Genomic DNA, 26,514 nt, shown 5'->3' on the forward strand with positions numbered 1-26,514 from the left:
TTGTCTCAGAAATTTTGAAAATTCTGTAACTTTTTGAATTTTCACCTAAAGTAGCCAATCAACTTGATCTTTAGTTTCTGACGTAAAAACCTGTATTTCGTGCCCAGATGTAAAATTTTACACAAATATAATAACTTTTTTTATGAGAATGTAAAAAATATCTGTACTCTGAGTACTGCCGTGATTTGAAATGTTGAAGATTTGGAATTTCAAATTATTTAGTTTTCAAGATTTATATTTTAAAGGTATAATATGCAATCAGAAACTCTGGAACTTGCCAACTTGTCCATTTTATAAAGAATTTTGAGACTTCTTTGGAAACGAAAAAACAGTATATTGTCAATTGTAATACCTTAAATTTTTCTCTAAAACGCTAAAATTAAGTAACTATTATAACATATGTTTATCAGTTACAGATTGTAATAATTAATATACATTTTGTAGCTAAAATACATATATACTTTTACAAATTTATAGTGTTTTAGAACGAAATTTAAGGTATGATATACAGGGTGGACACGCTGGGGCTCGCATACATGGCGAGTTGAATGCTACCCGAACTGCACAACAGCAGAGGAGAAGCCATTACAAGTTTATGATAGTTTCCATGGTTGCGTTCGAAACTTCAAACGGATACAAGTGTTTAAACAATATAGGTTATTTTATATAGTAATTACAAATAATAAAAGTGTTTAATTAATAATGAAGTGAGAATGTGAACTGAGAAGTAAGCGTCATTTTTTTCTGTGCCAATAACATTATAGAATAGCTGCTAAGTGAAAAATACTATAAAATAGTAATAATATTCTGTGCTTCCAGTGGGCGAAGAGTGAATGGTGTTTAATGCTTATTTTTACTGCATAAAAAAGGTATGTTATGAATAGACAGGATATGTTTCAAATAAAGTGAATGAAATATTACATGCGTAAACTTTAAATTAACATTGCCTACATTTACTGACAGCGATTAGGGCAAACAGGTGAATCTGAACATAACCGTTTGAAATTTCGAACGCAACCATGGAAACTATCATAAACTTGATCCGAAGATGCATGGACTTAGTCGAATGGCCGATCCGAATGCAACTTTAAAGGCGCGAAATATGAAAATACCCCTGTATAATGACTTGTCCCCTGCTGTTGTGCATTCGGGTAGCATTCAACTCGCCATGTATGTAAGCCCCAGCGTGTCCACCCTGTATATTTGAAAAAAAATACTTTCAAGAACTTCATTGTTTATTACCAGTGACGTTGTTTGTATGGCAAAATATTAATTTGATAAAAATGCTTGAATATTTCCAAATGTTACAAACTTTCTATTCAGAGCTTTTTACAACATTATTTTTAATTGTACGATTTAAATGATTGATGACTCTTTTACCTTGAAATTAGAATCACATATTTTAGAAAATATAACTAATATATACACACAAAATACTACCTTAAAGTGTACAGTTATTCAAATAAAATAGAAGAGAACTAAATATAATAAGTACTAAATATTTTAAGGTAACATACACGATTGCAAATTCCTAAATATTAAACTGCAAACGGTTCTACAACATAGTCTTAAGATTGAGAGATATATGACCCATATTTATGCAAGGCCTTTTAAGTTTGAACCCCTCAATTACTTGCGGGGAAAACCTAGACAGCATTCTTCTGGAATTAAGTAAGAACCGTATATACCTTTGCCTATAGTCATATTCCTGGTTGAACCTAATCAATTTTGGAAATTTTCCTCCTTTTATGGTCTATTTCTGTTGCAAGAATACTCGGTATGAATGGCTGCGTAGTTGTGAGCCCAAAATTACGAAAATAGAATTAGCACCTTATTGCGGTTAAAACACTGTTTAAAAAAAGTAATTGTTTAAGTTTTGTAATTTTACATAAAAAAACATTCATTTTCTTAAAAAAAGGCGAATTTTAAACGACATATAGTTCAATTGACAAACAAACAAGAATGGAATAAATGGAATAGTTGAATTGCCAGTTTAAAAAAAAAATTAATATTTTCAACAACAAAAATGAATTTTCAACAGAATGCATGAATTTTTACCCACTTTCCTTGAAGAAGTCAAAAGATAAATTTTCAAGCAAATATGAAATAACTGAATTTTCAAATAAAAACATTAATTTTCAACAATATAATTTATTTTCTATCTAAAGAGCTAAATTTGCAACAAAAATCGTAATGTTTTAACCAAAAAGATGTATTTTTAGTTCAAAAAAGTTAATTTTAAAATTAAAAAAAACGGATTTTCAACCAAGTAGATGAATTTCAACTAAAATGATAAATCTTCAACAACAAAAATCAAGTTTCAAAAAACCCCTTAAACTATTAACTTGTAAAATTCTTTAATTTTTACCTGCTAAATGTTTCAATGTATACAATTTTAAGTATTCCTTCAAAATTGTTGAATTTCGCATTACAGTTTAAAATTAATTATTTAACTAAGCATTGGTTTTAATGATTTTTTCAACTATAAAATGTTATTATAATAAATAAAATTTTTTAATTTATTATCTTCAGTTTTTAGAACAATAATACTTTTGTAATAATAATATGAATAATTATACCTAATTATTTTAATATATATTATTTAAATTTCAAATTATTATTATTATTATGTTTTCTTAACAGATTAGGAGTTTATATAATAATAATTCAAGGATAATTTTCAAATTCAATGTACCCTTGGCAAGGCTCCACCGCCTCTGATGGACATAGGAATGGGAGGGGACTAGCCACATGCTACCTAACTTGGGCGCGGGGATTGGTCATAAGTTACAAGGGGGAGTAGACCATGTTGGTTCGCAAAAGCAATAGAGGTTTAGCAATCCAAGATCTAGGTAGAACAGCCCGCTCGTTATTTAGATCCGTCAACGACATGTCTACTCTGCCTTGATTTGGAAGAACACCGTTAACTGCAAATCGGATAAAGTCACCTGAATCAATTACGTTAGGCGGCTCAAGGGCCTTATCCAAAATGCAGATTACGGTGTTCTTCCAAATCAAGACAGTATTTCTCTCCTATTTGTATGTTCATATCAAATACTAAGAATTTAACATTTTTTTTACAATATTGACTAAGTTCTAATTGAATTTGCTTGAAATTTAAGAAAAATACATATATTAAGGGCATGTGACACAGCTAAATACCTATATTACCGACTACAGTTTTTCAGTTCACTGAATGTTTTTTTGAACCTAAGAATTTTTTTGTAAATAAAATATCGAGCTGAAACTTTGGGAAATGTATTCGAGTACAATAAAGTACGTTTAGGTACTGCATTTCGGTAGGAACTTCACTGAAAATTATTTCATCTTTTTTCTGAACCTCAGCATTTTTTGAACGTTCAAACTTTTTTTATACATGAAATATCGGTCTCAAACTTTGAGAAATGCAAAAGCCGAAAGAAAACTACGTTTAAGTACAAATCTTAATAATAAAAGATGTAAAAAAATATATTTCAACAATCAATTCCAACGGCATCAGTCGGTAACGTTGTACACGAAAATACGAACCCTCTAGAGCTTCGTCTAGAGGCTGCAAGGTTTCGTATTTTTGTGTACAACGTTACCGGCTGATGCCGTTGGAATTGATTGTTGAAATATATTTTTTTACATCTTTTATTATTAAGCTTTGTACTTAAACGTAGTTTTCTTTCGGCTCTTGCATTTCTCAAAGTTTGACACCGATATTTTATGTATAAAAAAAGTTCGAACGTTCAAAAAATGTTGAGGTTCAGAAAAAAGATGGAATAATTTTCAGTGAAGTTCCTACCAAAATGCAGTACCTAAACGTACTTTACTGTACTCTAATACATTTCCCAAAGTTTCAGCTCGATATTTTTTTCACAAAAAAAGTTCTTAGGTTCAAAAAAACATTCAGTGAACTGAAAAACTGTGGTCGGTAATATAGGTATTTAGCTGTGTCACATGCCCTTAAACGATTTTTGTATCAGAATCTCTGAAAAACAAATTATTATATAAACTCCTTATCTTTAAAAACACAATAATGAATTTAAATCTAAATAACATCGATCAAAATAATTAGGTATAATTATTCACAGTATTAATTATAAGTTAATTAATAATTATATTATTCTAAGAACTGGAGATAATAAATAAAAAATTATCTTTATTATGATAACATTTTCTAGTTGAAAAAATTCATTAAAGCTAAAGCTTAGTTAAATAATTAAGTTTAAAGGAGTAGATTCGATACATTTTTCTTAATTTATTATTTTATTATGTATAATTGTTACCAACTTCCATCTTCTCTACCGACTCTATCAAATTGTACCCTGTTTTACCAAGTGAGTAGCAGATAAGCCACCTTTCATCTTAGTTCCCGAAAAATAACAATAAGGAAAACAGGGCGCGCTTTTGGACCTTTAATTTTAGTTCCTGGAAGGCTAAGGCAAACAGGGCGCGCTGCGGTAAGTCAATCGAAATCAAATACACAGCATACGCAATCTCCCACCTCATCTCTGGTTACACGTAAAAGGAGTTCAAAGATTATATTTTCAAATCGGCTATTGTTACGTCCATTTTTATTATATTGACACTCATGAGTCTTGTTAAAATTTAAACATAACATTTTGGAGAAAGGCGATTCGTGTCAGTGGCTCTCTCCTAGCCACAGTTCGCTGTTTCTCCACTAAGTCAAGTTGGGAACCAGCTTCCAGTATCTTGTTTAGATCATGGTGTCATCTGTATAGCCTGGTGAAAACGTGGTCGTGGCTTGTTGTCGTATACCCATTGTATCCACGAAAAAACGTGGAAAATGACATAAACAAATTTGTTTGGCTAACAAAAGATAAGAATTATAATTATGATGTTTTAATAACACGCGAAAAATGTTTGTTGCATAGCGTTTAGAAAATTGAAGTGAAGAAGTATTTTAAGTGTTTTATGGAATCGTTGAAGAGGAATATAACCTCAAAGTTGCAAAAATGGTCAAGGAATTATACAGAGAAACTGACATCGCCCGAAAGATGTAGGTTTTATTATTATTCTAAAATTTGTTTATTGCTTGCGACATTTTTTTAGTACTTTAATTTTCATTCCTGACTCTTTTTATACGACTTATTTGTATCATATTATCATTTAGATCGGAGGTATCTTTCGGTATCGATAGCCGACACAATATGGGAAAACAGGCTCATATTCATGTCGTTAATAAGAATTTGTATGGACAAGATGGAAATAGAACTCCTGTTCCTTATGGTGTCCTGGATAAAAGAATGGTAATTGTCGAAAAATAATTTTTTTATATTGAAACAAAAAGTTTCACCATTTTTTCGCACGTATTTTGTACAGTTTTTGCTGAAATGCGATATTTTACCCAATCGTTCCGTGTAATTTTATATTAAGAATTATTGGTATTTTATATCCAATTATTAAGAGTGGAGTTATATATTTTTCTTGTACAACGCGCACAAAATTTGTGAAATTTCAGTTTCTTTTTCCAAGACGAACGTAAATTTGCTGACATTTTGTGGAACTTTTTACTATTTAAAATATATTTTATAGGGTACATCTTCAAATTCGAGTAGCTGTCAAACGTGCGGAAAATCACTGAACGAATGCATAGGACATTTTGGATATATAGACCTAGAATTGCCAGTATTCCATATTGGTTACTTCAGATCAATCATCGGCATTCTACAGTCCATTTGCAAAGTAAACCCTCAAATTTTTCAATTTAATTCAACCTAGATTTCGGATTGAAACTTCAGTTATATCTTCCTAATTTTTACAGAAATGCGCCTCTGTCATGTTAACAAAAGACCTCAAAAGGTCCTACTTGCCCCGTGTATTGAATCCCAATTTAGATTACTTAAGTCGAAAAGCTTTACGAAAACAAATTCTCGAAAAGGCGAAGAAAACTTCGATTTGTCCCCACTGTGGAGAACAAAACGGGACTGTCAAAAAGGCCGGCTTGCTTAAAATTGTACACGAAAAATTCAAGGGCAAAAAAAGCACTGATGTAGTTTTGCAAGAAAAATTGGCCGAGTACAGAAACGTTACGGAAGAAAATAAAGAATTGGAAAGTATCTTGCTGAGTGGACTCGTCAACGTTTTGAATCCGTTAGAGGTAAATAGGAACTTTATTTGTGCAATCCCAAATTCAATTTTGTTCTGTTTTAATGGTTTATTTCGGATTTTTTCAGGTTCAAAATTTATTTGAGAGAATTCCGGAAGACGATGTGCCTCTTCTGTTGATGAATCCAAATTGCGCACAGCCGAAGGATCTAATACTAACAAGAATTCCAGTTCCTCCGATTTGTATTCGACCTGGCGTGGAATCCGATTTAAAAGCTGGAACAAACGAGGATAATCTCACAATGAAATTGAGCGAGATTGTTTTTATTAACGACATCATTCAGAAACATCGATGCACCGGATCGAGAGTTCAGTTGTATAATGAGGCTTGGGAATTTTTACAGCTGCATTGTGCTCTTTATATTAATAGCGAAGTGTCTGGGATTCCACTTAATATGCAGGTGAGTTTTATCATAATTCTGCTAAATTCGAAGATAGAGAACCTAATCACTATTTCTCCAGATTTCTCTTATATCTAAGTGATGAAATACTTTGCATATAACATTAAGAATCATTAAATTCCGATGCTTTAAAATAATGGTGAAGATCTCGGACTCACGCTACTATTGATTCTATTTTACACTTGATTATCGATGCCACTATTTTGAAGTAAATGCTACTAATGCCTTACTCGTAATTGGCAGCTGATGTCACTATTTCTCCACTTTCTTTTTAAAAATCTCATCAAACTTCGCCGATTGGCTCAAATAATGTCTACCATCTCAAGTACAAAAATATACACCAGACAACAGTCCCGAAGGCTAATATATACAAAAATTAATTAAAAATATTTCTACTAAGTAATTCCTTATTTCCTAAGCTTCGGATTGTACATTTTGAAATTTTTTCATCTTTTTAAAGAAATATCTTTTAAAATTATAGCATTTCAGTCTGTAACATTTTTAGTTAAATATTTTAATATGGAAAATGTCCAAAATCCAATAATATCAAATTGGAGTATTAAAAAGTGAACAAATTCATATTTAAATCGTACTGTTACAAAGTGTAATGTCCAAATAAAAGTCTTTAGTGTTCGATATATTTGAAATTGAATATCGTTAGAAATTAATGGCATTATATCAAATTGAAAGAAAATTCAAGAGTATAAAATATCAAAATTTCTTTAATTTCTCTGGTCTTGCCCCCTAATTTTGTTCGAATACAAGAAAAAAAAATCTCCAAATTTGAGCGAAATCTGTTAATGTTTAGAGGTCGTGCTACAACTATAAAGTCTCCCATAGATTTAAAAGGGGAAAAAGTCAGATTTTTGTAAGTCTAATTTTTAAACAGGATGAAATTATACAAATAAGTCCGTATTTCAGCATGTTGTTAAGAATTCGGCAGAGAATAAGAATGAAACAAATTTTGATGTATGGATTAAGCCACTCTTATGGGTCCCCAAAGAAAAACCCCATAAGTGCCAAATTTTAGTTTTACGTAATATTGCGATTTATTAATGCTTTTTTAAACTTTTGTGTGTATATAATTATTAATCGGGTATTTAAAAATATTAGGTTATATTTGAACTAATTTCCAACTCTTTAAACAATTTTAACCCGTTGTGGCCATCTAGGGTCCTAAGGACCCCACGCAAACTTCACGACAAGTCCTATCAAACTGGAGTTTCGAAATTAAACCTGTGGTGCCATCTATTGTTTTTTTGAAGGTAATACAACAAGTTTCGAGAGATTTTGAAGGTCCTTGTGGCTCCGGTCTGCCTGTAAGCATCGAATAGTGTGAACGTTTTTTTTCAGGGTCCATCAGGCCCCGTTTGACCACAAAACGATAAAATTGGCAAAAAAGTTACATTAAAATTTCATTTTTTTTGCAAATAAAGGGTATTTTGAAATGTAAATAACAGTGTATGGGCACCTATATTGAATTGTTGACAAAAAATGGTGACTACTCTGCTGTAAAATAAGATTTTTTTATTTTAATATGCATGAAATATATTTTTTAAAAAGAAATAGTTTTGTTTTTTATTTTGCATGCTCAAACTTATCTCATTCATTTTACAAGTTTCGTCTAAATTTTTCACATCAGTCTTCAAAATAAATATACTTTTTCCTAAGCTCGCTATAAAATTAATTTTTTCTTAAAATTATGCTATTTTGAAATTACAGCCGCTTAAGATTTTTTGCTTTATTTAAAAAATTCAAATTTTTCATGCATTTTTTAATGAAACAAGTAAAAATGTTCGATTTTTGTTTCCTCATGTTTTTGTAACATAAAGAATTTTAAATAAACAATAAAAAAACTATTGGATTACAAAGAAGAGACCTTGAAATTAAAGTCTCGTACAAGGATCAAGTCGATACGTCAAAAAGAGGGGAAATGGCAACAGTTTTACTACGTCGGGGTTCATTGGACCCCTATGTAACCATCCCGTTATTTTTCGGAGGTGTAACCGCAACGGGTTAATTTGTTTAAAAAATGTGTTTTTTTCAAGTAAGTCGTGAAATGCACCTATTTTCTAGACAGCATATTTAAACAAAATTAAATTTTTGAAACAATTCGAATTTGTTTTAAATGTTTAAATATGTATTTATTACTTCTGCTTTTTCTAGGTAAACTATACGCTTTAGCAAAAAACGTATTATTTAAATAATTGTAAAAGTATTTAAATAAGTTATTTTAATTTTATCCTTGATTGAAGAACACATATTTTGTTAGCAATTCAAAATATCTATATAAAATGCAAAATTATCAATATAATTTTACGAAAGTTCTTAACAGTACTTTTTTCAGTTAATATATGCCTTACAACTTTAAAAAAAGCAAATGTGTGCGACAATTAATTGTGTGTGCAATTTACTGCATATTGTTTAATATTTTTTGTATTTTTCTATTCTTACAGCGTTTTATCTAATTTTCTTCATTAAAAAAAGAAAATATTTCTATTTTTTTAAAATGTATGTCACTATAGACACTTTTTTTTATCTCTGAAGTGAGTCCAAGTCCTGTGATCCCTGTTTCTCAAAAATTTTCTGTTTGCAAGCGATGAAATACAGTATACGTACAAGTAATAGTCTACTTTAAAATAATAATGATAAAATTGTTTGAATGTGTTACAGCCGAAGAAATCTGGTAGAGGTCTAGTCCAACGTTTAAAAGGAAAGCAGGGACGTTTCCGAGGAAACTTGTCTGGAAAACGAGTCGATTTTTCGAGTAGAACAGTAATTTCTCCGGATCCAAATCTGCGAATCGATCAAGTAAAAATCCTAGATTCAAGATCAAGTATATGTATTAAATTAATAATATATGAGTGAATATTATTATTTTTATTTAGGTGGGAGTGCCGATTCATGTGGCGAAAATCCTCACTTATCCGGAACGTGTTAACCACTCGAATATAGAATTGATGCGTAAGTTGGTCCAAAATGGCCCTGATGTTCATCCTGGTGCGAATTTTATCTTCCAAGGCAAAAATAAAATTAGGAAGTTCCTGCGATATGGTAATAGGCAAAAGATCGCTCAAGATTTACAGGTAAAGTGTCGAATTTTTTTCTTTTATTTTCATACTGTTTTAACTTAAACAATTTCTAATCGCTTGAATCCTTCAAGGATCTAGAAGATTTTTTCAAATTACAAGTGGAATGTTTTTAAGTCGAAAAGTTCCAAATTCAGTTATTAAAAGATAATTAATTTCAAATATATATTATCAAGTTATAAGCATTGTTATATCAGTAATTTTAAGTTTGAAGTGTTAAAACTTGATGTTACCTGAAGTTCTATTTTATCTAAAACATTGTTATAAATGAGAATGAATTTCAATTTATAAATTATAATGGAATTTTATAATATTTAAAAAATTATGTTATAAATTTGAAAAACCTCAATAGAATGCAAAATTATTAATACCAGATATCATTGTGTGGAATTTCTTCACAATACGGTTTTATTCCACTTTTTAAAGCTTTATCACTCCAAAGAATATAAAAAGATAGGACTCGTAATTTTTCCAGCTTATGTCTATATTTCAAAGCTTATTTTGTTTGTCTAAATGTAATGATCAAATCCATAACATTTTATTTTAAAAAGAAGACACTTTAATTTAGTCAATATTGTTTATTATTTTTGTATTTTTGTATATGTTTAATGTTAAAATTTCAATTATTTACACTATTTACACTAAATCTAGTGGTATACGTTTGATCAGTAACAAAATGATCCAAAAAATGTAACAATCGTTTGTTTCTTTATATCGGTATAGATTTTCGTATCAAATAAATATTATTGCAGCAAAAATGATACATTCAGATTTAGCATGGTTACGGGCTACTTACAAACAAATTAGTGTCATTGTTTTTTTAACCGAAATATTAATTTTCAAAAAGCGCAAAAGGTTGATATTTTCATATTTTGTTCAACGAGGCAGTGACTGCGTTGAAGTTGACTAAATATTTAAAAATTCAATTTTCAGGTGGATGAAATGAGGATATGATTTACATATATTGTTAATCCTGATTTTTGTCTTAATTTTTCTCCGTACGAGTCCTTTATCCGTAAAAATGAGCAAAACGTCCAGTGTCGAAATTCAAAAAGAAAATTTTCGTATATCAGCATAAAAAGTTAAAAAGGGGGCTACAATGATGAAAAATGTGACTAAAAATGAAATTTGCGAGCAAGGAATCGAACCAAATTAAGGGGCATTTTCTGAAATTTGCCCATTATTTCTGTAAACTGAATATAATTTACCTGAAAATTATGCTAACCATAAAAAATTACTAAAAAAAATGCACAAGGTGAAAATTGTGTTTCTTTAAAGATTTATGTCGGAAGAAACAAAAAGAAACGTAACGAAAGTTTCGTTGCGTTTCCTTTTTTTTTTTTCTATATAAAATATGACTACGACATATTTTTGACATTATGTCAACGTAGCCTCATTGTCTTTTCATACTTTTTTAGACTGCGCTTAGTTTTCAGTCAAATTATTTTATTGAAATAATAAGCAAATATCCAAAAATTCCTCTAAATTTATTTCAAATCCCTACTTACGAGACAAGGTTTAATTTAAAAAACTTACCACAATGAATTTACGTTCGCAGCTTAAAGACTTTAATACTTGTGAATTGATTCAATGCAATTTTGCAGTGAGGAATTTGAGTTTTTCTTTATGCTATAATGCACATAAATGTGACATTTTTTCTGAAGCTTTGCATTTTGTAAATAAAATTTCTAAATAAAAATAAAGTAATTGATTAAATTTGTGATAAATAAGTTTAAAAAAAACATTGAGGATCATTATCAAAAGTATCAAAAGTCAAGTGGTCTACTCCCCAAAATAGAAGTTCTTTATATGAAAATAGCACCTTATTCCTAATGGAACAAGTTTGTTTGTATTGTGGTGTCTGCTGATACTTTATTTCGCAATATTTAAAAAAAATGTATGTGTTTTTCTTCAAAATATCATATATAACTTTTATTTTTTTATTTTATGCGACTAATGCGAATTTTGTAAAGCCTCTAGTCGATACAAGTTCTGTATTTTTAATTCGTTATCTCTAAATTAGATTTGATTAAAACCATTTAAAAAAATTCTAGTATGGGGATATAATCGAGAGGCATTTGCGAGATGATGATGTGGTTCTTTTCAATCGTCAACCCTCTTTGCACAAACTTAGTATAATGGCACACAAGGCAAAAGTTATGAATCACCGAACGTTTCGATTTAACGAGTGCGTCTGCACTCCTTACAATGCGGATTTCGATGGCGATGAGATGAATTTGCATCTGCCGCAGACTGAAGAATCAAGGGCTGAAGCCTTAGTTTTAATGGGGGTATGTTTCAAATGATGAAAAATTGAATTTAGAAATTTGTATTTAATATTTCAAAGGCTTTTAAATCTATTATCTAGCTTTTTTCAATATGTTTCTAATATGTTGTTTATTCCAGAATAAATCAAATCTTGTGACTCCTCGAAATGGAGAACTGTTAATTGCAGCGACCCAGGATTTTATTACAGGAGGCTATTTGCTAACTCAAAAGGACACGTTTTTGAGTAGAACACAGGCTTATCAATTAGCCGGTTGCCTCGTATCTGGCTTCGATTCGGACATGGAAGTGGTTCTTCCTATACCTGCTATCCTAAAACCTTACAAATTGTGGACAGGAAAGCAGATTTTTAGTTTGATTCTAAAACCGAATAGGGATTGTCCGATCAAGGCGAATTTGAAAACGAAAGGCAGAGCCTACACTTGTAATGAGGAATTATGTATTAATGATTCTTGTAAGTATTCTTTCCAGATTGATATTATTGAGTATAATGATCTAAAATATTGAAATATCCGATATAGAGAACCCGGGAATTAAAATCGTCTACGGAATCTATACCCTGATATCTTAGTAAATCTGAGCATGCAAACTTACTTTATATCTTTTTCAATTTTAATTCATATTTTTTAGATGTAATCATTCGGAACTCTGAACTTCTCACAGGATCGATGGATAAATCCACATTGGGTTCTGGATCAAAGCAAAATATTTTCTACATTCTTCTACGCGACTGGGGTGAAGATGCTGCGACCATTGCCATGTGGCGTTTGTCAAGATTGGCGAGTCTTTTTTTAATGAACAAAGGCTTCTCAATAGGAATTGGTGACGTTTCTCCTGGACAGGGTTTACTTAAAGCTAAACATGAACTCCTCAATGCTGGGTATGTAAAAAGAAATCATAATAAATAAGGATGACCACAGGTCTAAATACAAGTTCTCAAGTATCAGGTTATACAAAATAAATATTAATTTAAGGTTTTCAAAAATTCCCTATAAAAATAGAATTGAAAGCGCAAAATTCCAAGTTTATATTTAATTTTTTGGAAGGATATAACAAAGGAAAAAGAGGGAGAATGAAAGAAAAGGTCTGTATTCTTATAGGAAGTTACAGTCATAAATACTGGCAAGTATGTGAAACAATTTATGCTCGGATTTATTACATTATAAATTGAATATAAAATTTCTACAGGAGATTAAGGAATCTTTTCTTATAAAAACTACAAAATACCATTATAAGGTATAATAAGCAACTAAATGTTTTAGAAAACAAAACAGAATTTGAAGAAGAATAATTACACTTTAATTTCTGTATTGGTAAAAATTGGAAAATTATATTTAATGTTTTTTGACTGCACAGAAATAAAGTTATCCTGATAGGTAATAATTAAAAATGGAGACTTTTTGACAATTTACACAATGATATAATTGTATAGGCGCACCGAAAGTATTTGTGCTACTCTAAATATATAATTGAGTTATAAATTTAGTTCTTCTAAGCTTTTTGTAATTAAATTGTGGGTGGTTTAGATAACTGTGAAATGTTTTAAAATTTCTTGAAATCCCTTAATATTTTTTAAATCTTTGAAAACTTTTGAATTTTTTAAAAACCGGATGTACACTCAAAAAGTCGGATGGTCAACATCTCGATATATAGGCGTTTCAACGAAAGTGTAATTTTTTGCAAAACGAAAAAGTTGGAGTATATTCGTACGGCTGGCCGTAATCAATCTTTCAAAATTAGTTAAGGACCTGTAAAGAGGTTATATTTTATTTGGCGCTGAACAAGATTTATTCATCTTTAATGGCTTCTAACCAGAAATGGAACATTATTGAATTTTGAAAGATTCAGTTAATCCCGTACGTTTCTAGTAGAAAATAGGTTTCAGTTAAATATATAAAATAAATGAAATTGGGTCAATTTAACCGAAACCCAATTTTCATTAGAAACATGCGGAGTCCTTAAAAAATTGTTCAGATTAAATGCCTTAATTGGCTCTAATTTCTTTCTGTGGAATTTTGTTGAATGCAAATTCTTCCTGTTAAAAATAAGAATTTCGTAAGCTAAATCATTTAAATCAGCGAACTTACATGAAATTTCGCAGTCTCTCTAAAGATAAAAAATGCAATTGAAGTAATAACATTAAGCTCTTTTCGTTAGATATTCAAAATGCACGGAGTACATTCACCAAATGGAGGATGGACGCCTACAATGCCAACCAGGTTGTTCCGAAGAAGAAAGTCTTGAAGCCGTGATATTAAAAGAACTTTCCGTAATTCGAGATCACGCTGGTAAAGTTTGTTTGAAAGAACTTCATCCCAGCAACAGTCCTCTTGTCATGGCTCTCTCAGGTTCCAAAGGAAGTTTCATCAACATATCGCAGATGATTGGTCAGTTTTTCGCCTTTGATTTATTTTTGCATTAATTATTGATATCTAATTTAATTTCTTTCTTCCGATATTTTAGCTTGTGTAGGACAACAAGCCATAAGTGGAAAACGTGTGCCCGATGGATTCGAAGATCGAGCGCTACCGCATTTTGAGAAATTCTCCAAGACTCCAGCAGCGAAAGGATTCGTGCAGAATTCCTTTTATTCAGGTCTCACACCTCCTGAATTTTTCTTTCACACAATGGGAGGCAGGGAGGGTCTCGTCGATACGGCTGTAAAAACTGCAGAGACGGGTTACATGCAGAGGAGATTGGTGAAAAGTTTGGAGGATTTGTGTCTGCAATACGATATGACTGTTCGAAATTCCGTCGGGGATATAGTTCAGTTTTTATACGGCGCTGATGGTTTGGATCCCACTTATATGGAAGGTAACTACAAAAACAGAAATAATAAATTAGGATTTGGAATAAAACTGGAAATTTTAAGTTGCAACGTTCCATAATTTATATGTATAAAATGGAACCCTTCTGAACTTGAACAGGTTTAATTCTGAAGGCTTCAAAGTTTGATATTATCTCAAAATGTCTTCAATATTCAGCAATGTAAAACTATAAACTTAATGGGAGTAAATTTATTTTTATATTTTACATATTACAAAGCATAGTTTGGAGAACATTTTGTCAAATTTTGGTTGACAAATATTTAAAAAATAAACCGGTGACAGAGCATTATTGAGGATGCCTGTTCAAAAAAATTACTTGCGATGCTAACTGTAGCTCATCCTAGAATTATTTAAAATCAAAAAGCAAAGAAATTTGGTTAAAACATACATTTTTCTTACCCCCTACGTTTTTTTTTTAATTTTAAATTTTTGGTGGTCATTTGAAGCAAAAATAGCAATTTTTCACGAAAAATTTCGCCATTTTCTAACTGCAAAATCTCATTAATTTAAATAAAATGACGTTGGGGGATGTATTTTAAGAAGGGAAAAATGTGTACAAAATTTGAAAAGAATCGGTGCAGCAGTTTTTGACTGAGAGGTGGCATCGACTTTGAAAATCGTAGTTGCGAGTAAAAAGCGTTTAATGTTTTAAACTTTGAAAAAGTGAAGAAAAAAGTTAATTTTTTTAACTTATACTGAATCATCGAATCCATCTGCATAAAGCATATTTTCTGCATCAAAATTTACAGCAAATTCTGGTGAATATTATTACAAAATCATTATAAGAAAACGCAACAAAAAAGTCGTTTTTTGGAAAGTCACAAGGCTTTACTTCTCCCTTAAAAAATTGAAAATATTTAAATAAATGCCGTCGCATGTTAATAGTTCTGGATACAAGTATTAAAAATTGTAGTTCTTTTCACTTTAATCACCAGATAAAAAAAACTAATTTTTTCTGTATAAGTGTATTTCAAAAATAGTTTTTATTTTTAAGAACTATTTAATGACATATTAAAATCATAGTAATTATTATCCATTACGAAGATATCGCAAAAATAAAGTTTTTTCCCGTGCATTTGGTACATTGTTATCTCCTCAGCATTCAACGAAGTGAAGTTATCTGGCGGTTGAAGTGAAAATACCTAATAAATTAATGACTTAAAAACTAAAATTTTCAATTCGAAGCTTTAAAAACTGAATAACTTGAAATTTGAGGCGTTGGAAATACAACCATTTTAAAATCGGATATTCAAAATAAATTCGCTATTGGTGCCCTATTTTCCCGATCTAGCGCACATTTATCTGGATATGAAATTTATTAATTTACTGTTCACAATTGGCCATAGATCGCATTTCATAACCGATTAGAGGGCGTTCATTAATTACGTAAGGAGTCTTTTTCCCTTACGATGTTCTTTTTTATTGGGAATAATTAAACTGCGATACGTCGCCTGGTGACAAAAATTCGAACTAGAAAGAATATATACGATTTTAAAGATGCATTTTAATTTGGACATAAAAGTATTATAACCATTTTTTTTTGGGGAGTTTAAATTATTTATTAGATAATAAAAATAAAAGTTTGTCGGAAACAAAGTGTTTTAGATGGAATTTACATATTATACAATGAAAAACCAAAGTTTTTGACAGAAGTACTTTTCTAAAAAAACAATTATTGTTCTCTTTATTGTGATTTTCAAAAGATTATAAACTTAAATGAACTTATTTTGAAGCAAAAATTAACTCGAAAGTAAATTTGATTTAATTCATATATGAAATATTGACTATTTAAAAATTTGATCTAAAAGTTAGGTTAGAATTCGTATTTAAATTCCAGTCGTCTATTATTCGTATTACTGGCATACTATGGATAAAATTTGTTGCTAAATGCATTAATGTTTATTTAAGCTTAAAATGTATTGAAACTCACATGAAAAAATTGCACTTTTTTTTTAAAACCTCTTTCACAAAAATGTGTTTTTTCACTGTATAAGATAGAAATTCTATCTAAAACTATTTGTTTTTGATGAATATTTGTTTTAAATATTCAATAATTGTTTGATATTTCACAAAACAATCATAAAACACTTTTATGCAAAAAGTAAAATACGTGTTTAAAATTGTACCTACTCTTTCTAGTTCCATTTTTCCGCACCATGTGGCGAAATGGTAGACCACCAATCTTAATATAAATATTTAGAATTACATTTTTAAGAAAACTGGTGTTTGGGTTTTTTAAAAAAGTTTTTTCTTCAGCGTCGCAATTAGAAAACAAATAAACTGACAAAATTTGCCATTTCAGCTTTATGAAATTTAACTGAAGAAAAAATTCTGAAATAAACATACTACTCGCTAGAAATATTGCAAAAAACTACAATAGCTTAACATAAAATTAAGATAAGTTAACATTTACTATGCGTTAAGACATTTTTATAAACAAATTCTCCCGTTTTGAATTATTCTCACAGATAGATTAATGTTTCTGATCACGTTTTCACAGTATAATATCGTTTTCAAACAGCAAGTTTCATCAAACTTGAATAATACGTATCTTTAAGATGACTATTTAAGTTACGATCTTCAGGTTCTGTATTCGCCCGAGAAAGTGATTACTCATGAATGAAGAAAAATACTTGGAACTTTGGAAAAAATATGCTTCCTATTTAAAGTCCAAATTTTAATCCAATAATCATTTGAGGAGAAAGAGGAAGGGATAGATAGAGGGGTTAGAATGCTCCTATGCTGGAGGTTTTTATTCAAGTATGGGTTTCTACAAGGATTGCTCAAATTAAAGCTCTTGACATGTAGAATTGAAATAAGAAGTACAATTTGCTATGTTAAAATTTTCTTTTTAAGTATCAGTGGTTAAAAAAGAAGGAAAATTTGGTTATTTAAGTCCCTATTTTGGAAGATTCTTTTTCAGTTTGATTATTTTCAGGGATGGCTCAAATTGAAGCTTTTGGCATGTATAGTTGAGATAAAAAAAATAATAATTGGCGTATTATGATAAGGAAAATAAGAAAATAACATTTTTTAAATCCAAGTATCTGCCTAGGGACTCCTTGCTTGATGTCGCTTGTCAAATTCTACTCGGACTGATTTAAGAAAGCAATTTATATAAATAAATGTCCCAGTTAGCTGTTTTCTCGTAGAAAAAATTCTTTTTTCTTCAATTATTGTTGGAATTACATTTTTTGTGATCATTGGCTGACAAAATTGCTGAAAAATTAATTTAGATGATTGTTATAAACATTTGTACAATTACAATCTATTTCAAGCAAGATGTTACGCATAACAATAATATTTATGATTGTAATCAACAATGCTATAAGTTAATGGCCTAAAATCAAATACTTTTAAATGTTATGCTATCTGCTTACCTTTAATTATCGTAATACTTTTAAGAATTTTGAAAAAATTTCCATATGAGAAATTTGTATGCAGAAATGATAATTTTAAGATTTTGTTCATGAAATTGTGTGTAGCAGTCACATATATGAATTATTATTAATCAATATTGGGAAGCTTAAGCTTGAATTTTTCAATTATAATTACAGTGAAAAATGTGTGCAAAACAGGAAATGACCAAAAAGTATTCTTACATTTTGTTGTCACGTTTAGTAGTTTGTAATAATAATAATTAAATTTCGCAGGTAAAGACTGTCCCGTCGATTACAAAAGAGTTCTCGACCATGTGAGGGCGATGTCACCTCATAGAGACGAGGAACCTCTCGAACCAATGAAGATAAAAAAAGCGGCGGAGGAACTTCTCAAAAATGAAGATTATTCCTGCCTTAGTGACGAGTTTAAGGATGAACTGAAGTGCGTTATCGATGAGGTGAAATTACTTTAAGTTCTTCTGCGAGTCAACGAAAATTAATATTCCTTCTCCTTTTTTTTTTACAGAGAATTCATGACTTCAGTGGCTAAAAAAGTGGGAAAAAGTCGACTCAATATGACGACTAAAACACCTGTGAAAATGGAACTCGAGCGGTTAACTCTTTCGCAATTAGTCGAGTTTATTCACACATGTAAAGAAAAATACATGAGAGCAACGGTAGAACCAGGAACGGCTGTCGGGGCTCTTGCAGCTCAAAGTATTGGAGAACCAGGAACTCAGATGACTCTCAAGACTTTCCATTTTGCTGGGGTCGCATCTATGAATATCACACAGGGAGTTCCCCGTATTAAGGAAATTATAAATGCGAATCCGAAAATTAGCACACCTATCATTACAGCAGCTTTGGTAAATAACTCAATTGTTTTTTTTTTGTTTTGTTTTTTTACTTTTCTTTCCTCAGCTTTAGTGGAAGTTAATTTTTTTGCGCATTTTAGGACATCGACACGGATCCAGAATTTGCGAGGAGAGTCAAGGGAAGAATAGAGAAAACGACTTTGGGAGAAGTTTCGGAATATATCGAGGAGGTTTATTTACCAGATGATTGTTTCCTGCTGGTAAAACTTGACACTGATAGAATTAATCTATTGAAGCTCGAGGTCGATGCTGAGTCCATTCGATATTCGTACGTAAAATAATTTATTAATCTTGTTCATTTTTAGTTATTTTCAATTTTTTAATTTAATTGGTTAGGGGCCATCCATAAATTAGGTAACAAATTTGGGCCACTTGTTACCTCTCCCATACCCATGAAACAAGTCGTAAATCAAGCCCCCCCCCCCCGGCTAGGTTACGTAATTTTTTCTGGCATGTCTTATTAAAGAAAATTAGTAATTTACTACCCTCGACATCTGAATTATAAAATAATTAAATGTTATTAACATGAAAAAAGGAAAAAGTAAAACAATATGTAACATGCAACAAAAAAAACTATATTCTTCTCGGAAATTAAAATTATTAAAAGACTGTGTCACATAATATAGAGATATCCTAAAACTGTTGATTTTTTCCAATTTAAAAAAGTACATACCTCCAATTCTTTCATTTTTTTTACCTTTCCAAAGTTCATGAATTTTTCTAGATTTTTCGAGTAATTGTACAGCCACATAAAAATAAAAAAGTGTTCGGAGTCAAAAAAGCGACCTCCATAGTGCTGTAATAATGGTCGAGCAATTTTTTGTTTCAGTTGCTTTTTTATTCGACCTTGAATATTTAGTCGAGGTTGAATTCTTGTAAGTTGGCTACTTAGCATCTGGAAATGTCTTTTCAAGCTGTTGAAATTATAGGATTATAGAAGTATGCTTTTGAATTTACAAAAATGAGTTTGTTATCAATAATCTTATTTGTTTATATATATATATATATATAGACATTGATATTTGATAGTTATGAACTTTAATAACAAATTTTTTTCTTTACCTAAACTTTTACAAATCTCTTATTAATGTCTATGATAATAATTACATTGTTTTTCTCCAAAAGTAATGTAGAAAAGCGTGAAAGTAAAAATTGGTTATAAGTAGAAAAATCTCAAATTTTTTATAAACAAATGATATTTTTATTAACAAATTGATTTTTGTACATTCAAAATAATATTTCTATAATAGACATTTATAAATAAATGTGTTGACGTCACAGTTGTTAATATGGGTTTAGCAGTTTTCAAGAAAAATTGTAGTCATGTTGGAAAATTATAATTTTTTTGTTAATAACTTTTAGTAACAAATTTTTTTTGAAACCTTAAGGAAGTGATTGCTACACCTTGAGTTCACTGACGTCAGTCAGACATTTACGGTATAAATAATTATTTCTATTCTTATAGTACTCTCTTAACTTCAGAAAATATCTTCTAACATGAAAGCTGTGAAAAGATCAACTCAACAGATTAAAAAAACATTTCCAATTACTAAGTAGCCAATTGAGAAAAACTCAACTTCGACTAAAAATTCAAGTTCAAATTAAAAAAAAAACTGGTAAGCAGAAAATACAACACTGTGTAGGTCGCTTTTTTGGCTCCGCACACTTTTTTATTCTTGTTTGGCTGTGTAGTTAGTCCAGAACTAAAATAACCCCAACATTTTGAGTAACGATTGTGATCATAATAAACACTACTAAGAAAATATAATAAAACTAGGTTACTCTATTTTCTTAAATCTTTTAATAAGTCACTTAATTAATATTTTTAACAACAATTCAGAAGATTGAAACCCTTCTCTAAAGAATTTAATTGTTTTTACTTCGACTGTTTTTAATATGTCGAGAAATCTGGTTGGACAGAAAATCAAAATACTAATCTAATTATACTGATATTGGAATTTTTATGGCCCATTACAGTCGAAAATGCTCTCAAAACGGAGAAAATAAGGAGATTTTTCACGGCCAAAAAAAAAATGCTAGCGCAATAAAAAAATAGACATACGAAAGCTAAAAGTGTTCTACGTAAATGAGCTTGAAGATGTTTATGTACAAAATTCGTTGTGCAATTAGTATTTCTTATACAAGGGGCAATGGGAAAAATGTAAAAAAATTCATGAGTATCAGAAAAACTGTTGTGAACCATTGCAATTGAGAAATTTGAGAAATAATAAACATTTTTTGCGTAAAAGTACAAAAATGATGTTACGGGTGGTTGAAAATAATTACAGAGCCTGTCCGTTACAGTTTGCATTTTGAATCACTTTAATATCTATTAGAATTGAAGATAATATAGTTGTACATTTTTGTACTTTTAAGCAACAATTTTTATTATTTTTCAAATTTCTCAACTGCAATTGATTCACAACAGTTTTCCTCATACTCGTGCATTTTTTCAAATTTTTCCCATTGCCCCTTGTATAAGAAATAATGCTCCAAACTTGACTGTTCTCAAATGTACCCGAAAATCCTTACTTTTTTTACATTTTTCAGTCTGCAAAGAACACACATTTTTTTACATAAACGCACTCAAACTCATTGACGTAGAACACTTGTAGCTTTCATATGACTATTTTTTGCGCTAGCATTTTTTTTGCTGACTTGTTAAGTTTCAAAGGCAGATGTCTATCATTTTCTCGCCGATAGTAGAAAACATTTTTCAGTCAATGAAGAAAAAAATCAACCAAATTATTCAATTTTCAAGCAAAAAACAGAGCTTTTTTTTACAAAGTTGACTTGACCCTGAAACGATGAATTTGTTACCTTTGAACTTTAAATTTTAAATAATGTTGTCGAGTTTTCAAACAGAAAAGATTGAACGTCTACCCAAAAAAATGCGTTTTCAACTAGACATTTGAATTTGCAAGCCGAAAAATGCGAATTTGTCAGAAAAAAGTTAAATTTAAAACAAAAAATTTCATTTTCAATCTAAAAAAAATGAATTTTTAATTCAAAAGCTCAAGCTTTCAACAGAACAGTTGAGTTTTCGATAAAAAAAGACGACTTCAATAAAATAGTTGAATTTTAAACCAAAAAGCATAATTTCCAACCAAACTAGATGAATTCTGAGCCAAGAATATAACAGCAGACTTTTCAACAAAAAATAATAGGATCTTTTTATTAGGTTCTATTACTTTATTGCTCATTTAAGCGAAAAAGCGCAAAAAGGACAAGTTTCTCGAAAACAGAGAAAAATAGGATACCTTTAAAAAGGGAGAATAGGGAATAGAAACTATAGTTTTGGATACATGGATTTTCTAGAGTTGATTTTTTAAATTATTATGTAACAGTGTCGATTTACGCCCCCCCCCCCCTCATGTAACAGTTAGTAACATTTTTCGACTCCCCCCAAGCTGTTATGGAATTTATGAATATGGCACAAACATTAAAAATATTTCGCAAAGATTTCAAAGATTTTACGAAGGCTTGCACACCAGATTATTAAAGTGATCAACTCCTCGATTAGTCAGAAAGCTAAATTCCATTAACATCATATTTTGCAATGACTTTGCAATCAGGAATTTTTAAAGCCGGAAGCATCTCAAATTATTGTAAATGTTTTATAAATTTACTTTCAGAATTTGCACCTCCAAGTTGAAAATCAACCCGAAATTGGTGAATGTCCAGAGTGATTCGATTATTACAGTGAGTCCAAGTAAGCAGAAACAAAGTCTAAGTTTTGCGTTGACGCATCTCAAAGATCAAATAGGCAGCGTGGTTATTAAGGTAGATTATTGTGATCATTCATACTTGAAAAGAACCCAACTTTATTTCAAATAATTTCCTAATTTTTGATCATCTTTTTTAGGGACTCGCCTCAGTCAACAGAGCCGTTATTCACAATGATGATTCTAGCGGGCAAACAAAATATAAATTGTTCGTAGAAGGTGATAACATGCGTGAGGTCATGGCAACCCATGGAGTCCTGGGAAAGAAAACAACTTCCAACAATACTATCGAAGTTAGTTTTTAAGAATTTGATTTATTTTTATATCTAGAATTACTTTTGACAATTTCCAGTAATTTTAAAGTCCTCTTTTCAAGTTTTTGGTATACTAGTATTTTTAAAAACTTTTCTTCTTTCAATTGTTTGCTTTAGAAATTAAAATTAAAATTCGTTTATCTTAGGTGTTCCGAACATTGGGAATCGAAGCAGCGAGAGCCACAATTATGACTGAAATTAAATTAGTGATGGAGAACCACGGAATGAGTATTGATAGGCGACATCCTATGTTGGTTGCAGATTTGATGACAAGCAGAGGAGAAGTTCTCGGTATCACGAGACAAGGTTTAGCAAAAATGAAGGAATCGGTTTTGAATTTAGCCTCGGTAATTGAAATTTTGAAACCAAATGATATAGAAAGATATATTAGTTCAAAAAGTCAAATCAAATTTGTTTGAGTAAATTAAACTTGTGTTTTTCAGTTTGAAAAAACAGCCGATCATTTGTTCGACGCTGCCTATTATGGACAAAAAGATGCCATTTGCGGAGTCTCGGAATCGATAATTATGGGTATCCCTGTCCCGGTCGGAACAGGAATCTTCAAACTTCTTCACAAATATCCTTTTTTATTTGCCATTACAATTGATCTCGTATTAATTCAATATCGATTTCATTATTTTAAGACCAGATCTATTTCAAATCAGGCAGGTATATTTCTAATGTACTACCTGAAACTAAGAGAAGTCTAGAACGGAAGGAGAGGTAGGTGACAAGCTTTAATAGGTTAATAGCCTGAAAAGCATACCTTCTTGTCAACGAAATGCTAAAACACTAGAGGGGAAAATGTAGCAGGCATTTGTCCTGGGATCGCTCCGCGTCCCTAGAATGAACGAGAATTTGGCCCGATCATTACATTCATTCCATCGCAAACTGTAATCACCTTCTCACAGTCGTTAGACGTGGTTGCAGCTGACAACTTACCGCGATTTCGCCGGGATCAGGTGCAATTTTTGTAGATTGTCCTTATGACAAGATGATTGCAGCCCAATATGTCGAAGGTATCTTTTGATATAGTTGGATTTTTTATGTTTGAATAGTCTGCAAAGGGCTGTCCCGGTTAAATAAATAATATTAATTAATACTATATATTTTTTATTATTATTTTATGATTAAATTTTAAGTAAACTAAATCAATTTTCAACTTAAAATACATTTTTTCTCATATGTTGATATCTTGCATCTTTTTCGAGAACAATTCAAAAATTCAATTTCTCGAGAAAAAAAATTTCATGGCCACAAAAATGATTTTGCCTGAATAAAACTTACATCATTTTTTCTTTTTACCATATACTAACGAATTAAAAAATAAAATAAAAATGTGAAATTCTCTATTTCATTCGACTTTATTTTTCCGGCTGAATTTTGAAAACATGAAATGTCGATTTTATAGAAACCCTATTTTTTATTTTATGCAAAATATTATATGAAAAATTATTTCTTATATAAATTATACATTCCATAAGCTTTATGCGGGGCAAGTTAGTTTTGCGGCCATACCATTTTTTAAAAAGAATTGTGGGTGTAATTGGAGAATAGGGGCATCACCTGTTCTTTGGCTGGAAAAATATATTTTTTTCGACAAGAAACTATTAGAATCTTGAATTGAACAATAAATAAAGCAATTTAACCATGCACAGGTTTAAAATTATTGTTACTTCTGTTAATACGATGTCTTAAATATGGATATGTCACAATTTTGGAATGATCATATTTAACTCACCGTTTACGTGCTTTTGAACATCCATACGGCCAGAAACACCTCTTTCACAGGTCATAAAAATAATGTTTCTCAAATCCCTAACCATTTGCAACTTCTCGTTAAATATGATCATTACGATATATCATAACAGACTCATATTTGAGACAACATAAGAACAAAAATAACAATAATTTTCAACTTTTGCCTCTCAAAACCGCGTAATTTATCGTCCAATTAAAGATTCTAATAGTTTGTTGCTAAACAATTTTTTTCAGCCAAAACAGGGGCGTTAGGTGACGCCCCTATTCTGCAATCTAACCGAATTGTATTTTTCATTTATTTTTCTCGAAAAATAAACGAACCTTTCTCTTAGATCATTGTCGAAGCTGTCGTTATTTGTATGAAAAATGCAAAATTCAATTTTTCGAATAAGAAATTCTAGTTAAAAAATTCAAATTGATAAAATACGTGTCATTTAATTTTCTCTAAAAACAAGATATTCTGTTACCAAGAGATTCTACGACTTAAAGTGTCTGGTTTGACATGGATTAGGTCTTAAATATTTTTTAAATCGATTTTTAAATATATATCCGAACATTTTAAACTTAAACATTATTGTTGATAGTTTCCTTAATAATTATACACAGCTGACAAGGACGAGCCAGCAAAGCGGAACCTGATATTCGATGATCCACAATTCCACAAGAAATCGTTGAATACTGTAACCTAATTGTTAAATGGAATTTTGATAGTTCCGAAATGATTTGAAAGTTTATTTAATAACAATTTTATTTGGATTTATCAATAAATGCACGAGTTTGGTTAATTTCTATGAAAAGTAGTAGTTTTTATTTCCCCCTATGTCTCATCATTTTTATTTTTCAAAACTATTTTCACACGTTTTTTTTAATAGAAAATGACGAATATACACATTATTTAAAACGATTCCTAAAAATTGGAAAACATTCAAAATGGATGCGATGCAAGATAATTTCCAACACAACGTAATGATGAAAGGAATGAAATATAATCTTCGCAAATATTTGAAGTTTTCCGAACATTATTATTAAAAACCGAAACTCACACCTTTTTTAAAACCTTAGTGATGCTGCAAATTTTAAACAACAAAAAATTATTTTTTACTGCTAGCTGGATTATTATGTTGAGTTTTTTATTGAGTAATTTCCTTTAATTATTATGAGCTTCTCATGTCAGGGCCTTTAGTCCATTAGGACTCAAATTTGGAAATATTTTCACTTTGAAGATATGCAGTTTTCAACATTTTTTCAAGATCTTTAAATGCTTAAAGAATATCCTTAGTAATTTATAAATGTATTTTCATACTTAAACACCATTAATATAATTCATCAAATATAAATCTACTGCGCCTTACAGTATGGAATCAAGTTCAGGTGTGTCCGTACAGAGAATAATGTTTGAGTTCTCTATATGGAATCAAGAGAATTCCATAAATTTTTATTACGTGCTGCAGAACGGTCTTTTTTATTTTATCACCAAAAGTCAGTGTATCGAAGTTAATAAAAATAAGCTTGATTTCATATACAAAATTACTGAATTATTTAGTGGAAAATAATTCTTTTGAATAAATTTGAATATTTAAAACTGTATTTCAATTTTATTAAATTCATAGAGTATTGATATTTTATTATTACCGGAAACCTTTCGATTCGACCTCCCATAGACTTGTCATCTGTCTTTTGGAAATCTTAAAGGTTCATCCTCAAATAGTTGGGTGCATAGAGAGATTGATGCCGCTTTGGA

The 26,514-nt window shown here is 30.3% G+C and overlaps 1 protein-coding gene across 1 annotated transcript; it reads left to right on the forward strand.

Annotated features, from left to right (window-relative positions):
• The first annotated feature begins 4,461 nt into the window (after positions 1-4,461).
• LOC117181721 (DNA-directed RNA polymerase III subunit RPC1) lies at positions 4,462-25,536 on the forward strand. Its single transcript, XM_033374669.1, has 20 exons — positions 4,462-5,005; positions 5,120-5,255; positions 5,542-5,691; positions 5,771-6,106; positions 6,183-6,515; positions 9,189-9,326; positions 9,404-9,601; positions 11,659-11,895; positions 12,011-12,344; positions 12,521-12,770; positions 14,048-14,277; positions 14,354-14,704; positions 18,372-18,540; positions 18,625-18,964; positions 19,054-19,241; positions 22,609-22,756; positions 22,839-22,991; positions 23,159-23,359; positions 23,456-23,589; positions 25,378-25,536. The coding sequence occupies exons 1-20, from the start codon at positions 4,962-4,964 to the stop codon at positions 25,460-25,462; spliced, it is 4,155 nt and encodes a 1,384-aa protein (XP_033230560.1). The 5' UTR covers positions 4,462-4,961; the 3' UTR covers positions 25,463-25,536.
• The last annotated feature ends 978 nt before the right edge of the window (positions 25,537-26,514 follow it).

Source organism: Belonocnema kinseyi, chromosome 10, assembly GCF_010883055.1.
Source record: "Belonocnema kinseyi isolate 2016_QV_RU_SX_M_011 chromosome 10, B_treatae_v1, whole genome shotgun sequence".
NCBI classification, from domain to species: Eukaryota; Metazoa; Arthropoda; class Insecta; order Hymenoptera; family Cynipidae; genus Belonocnema; species Belonocnema kinseyi.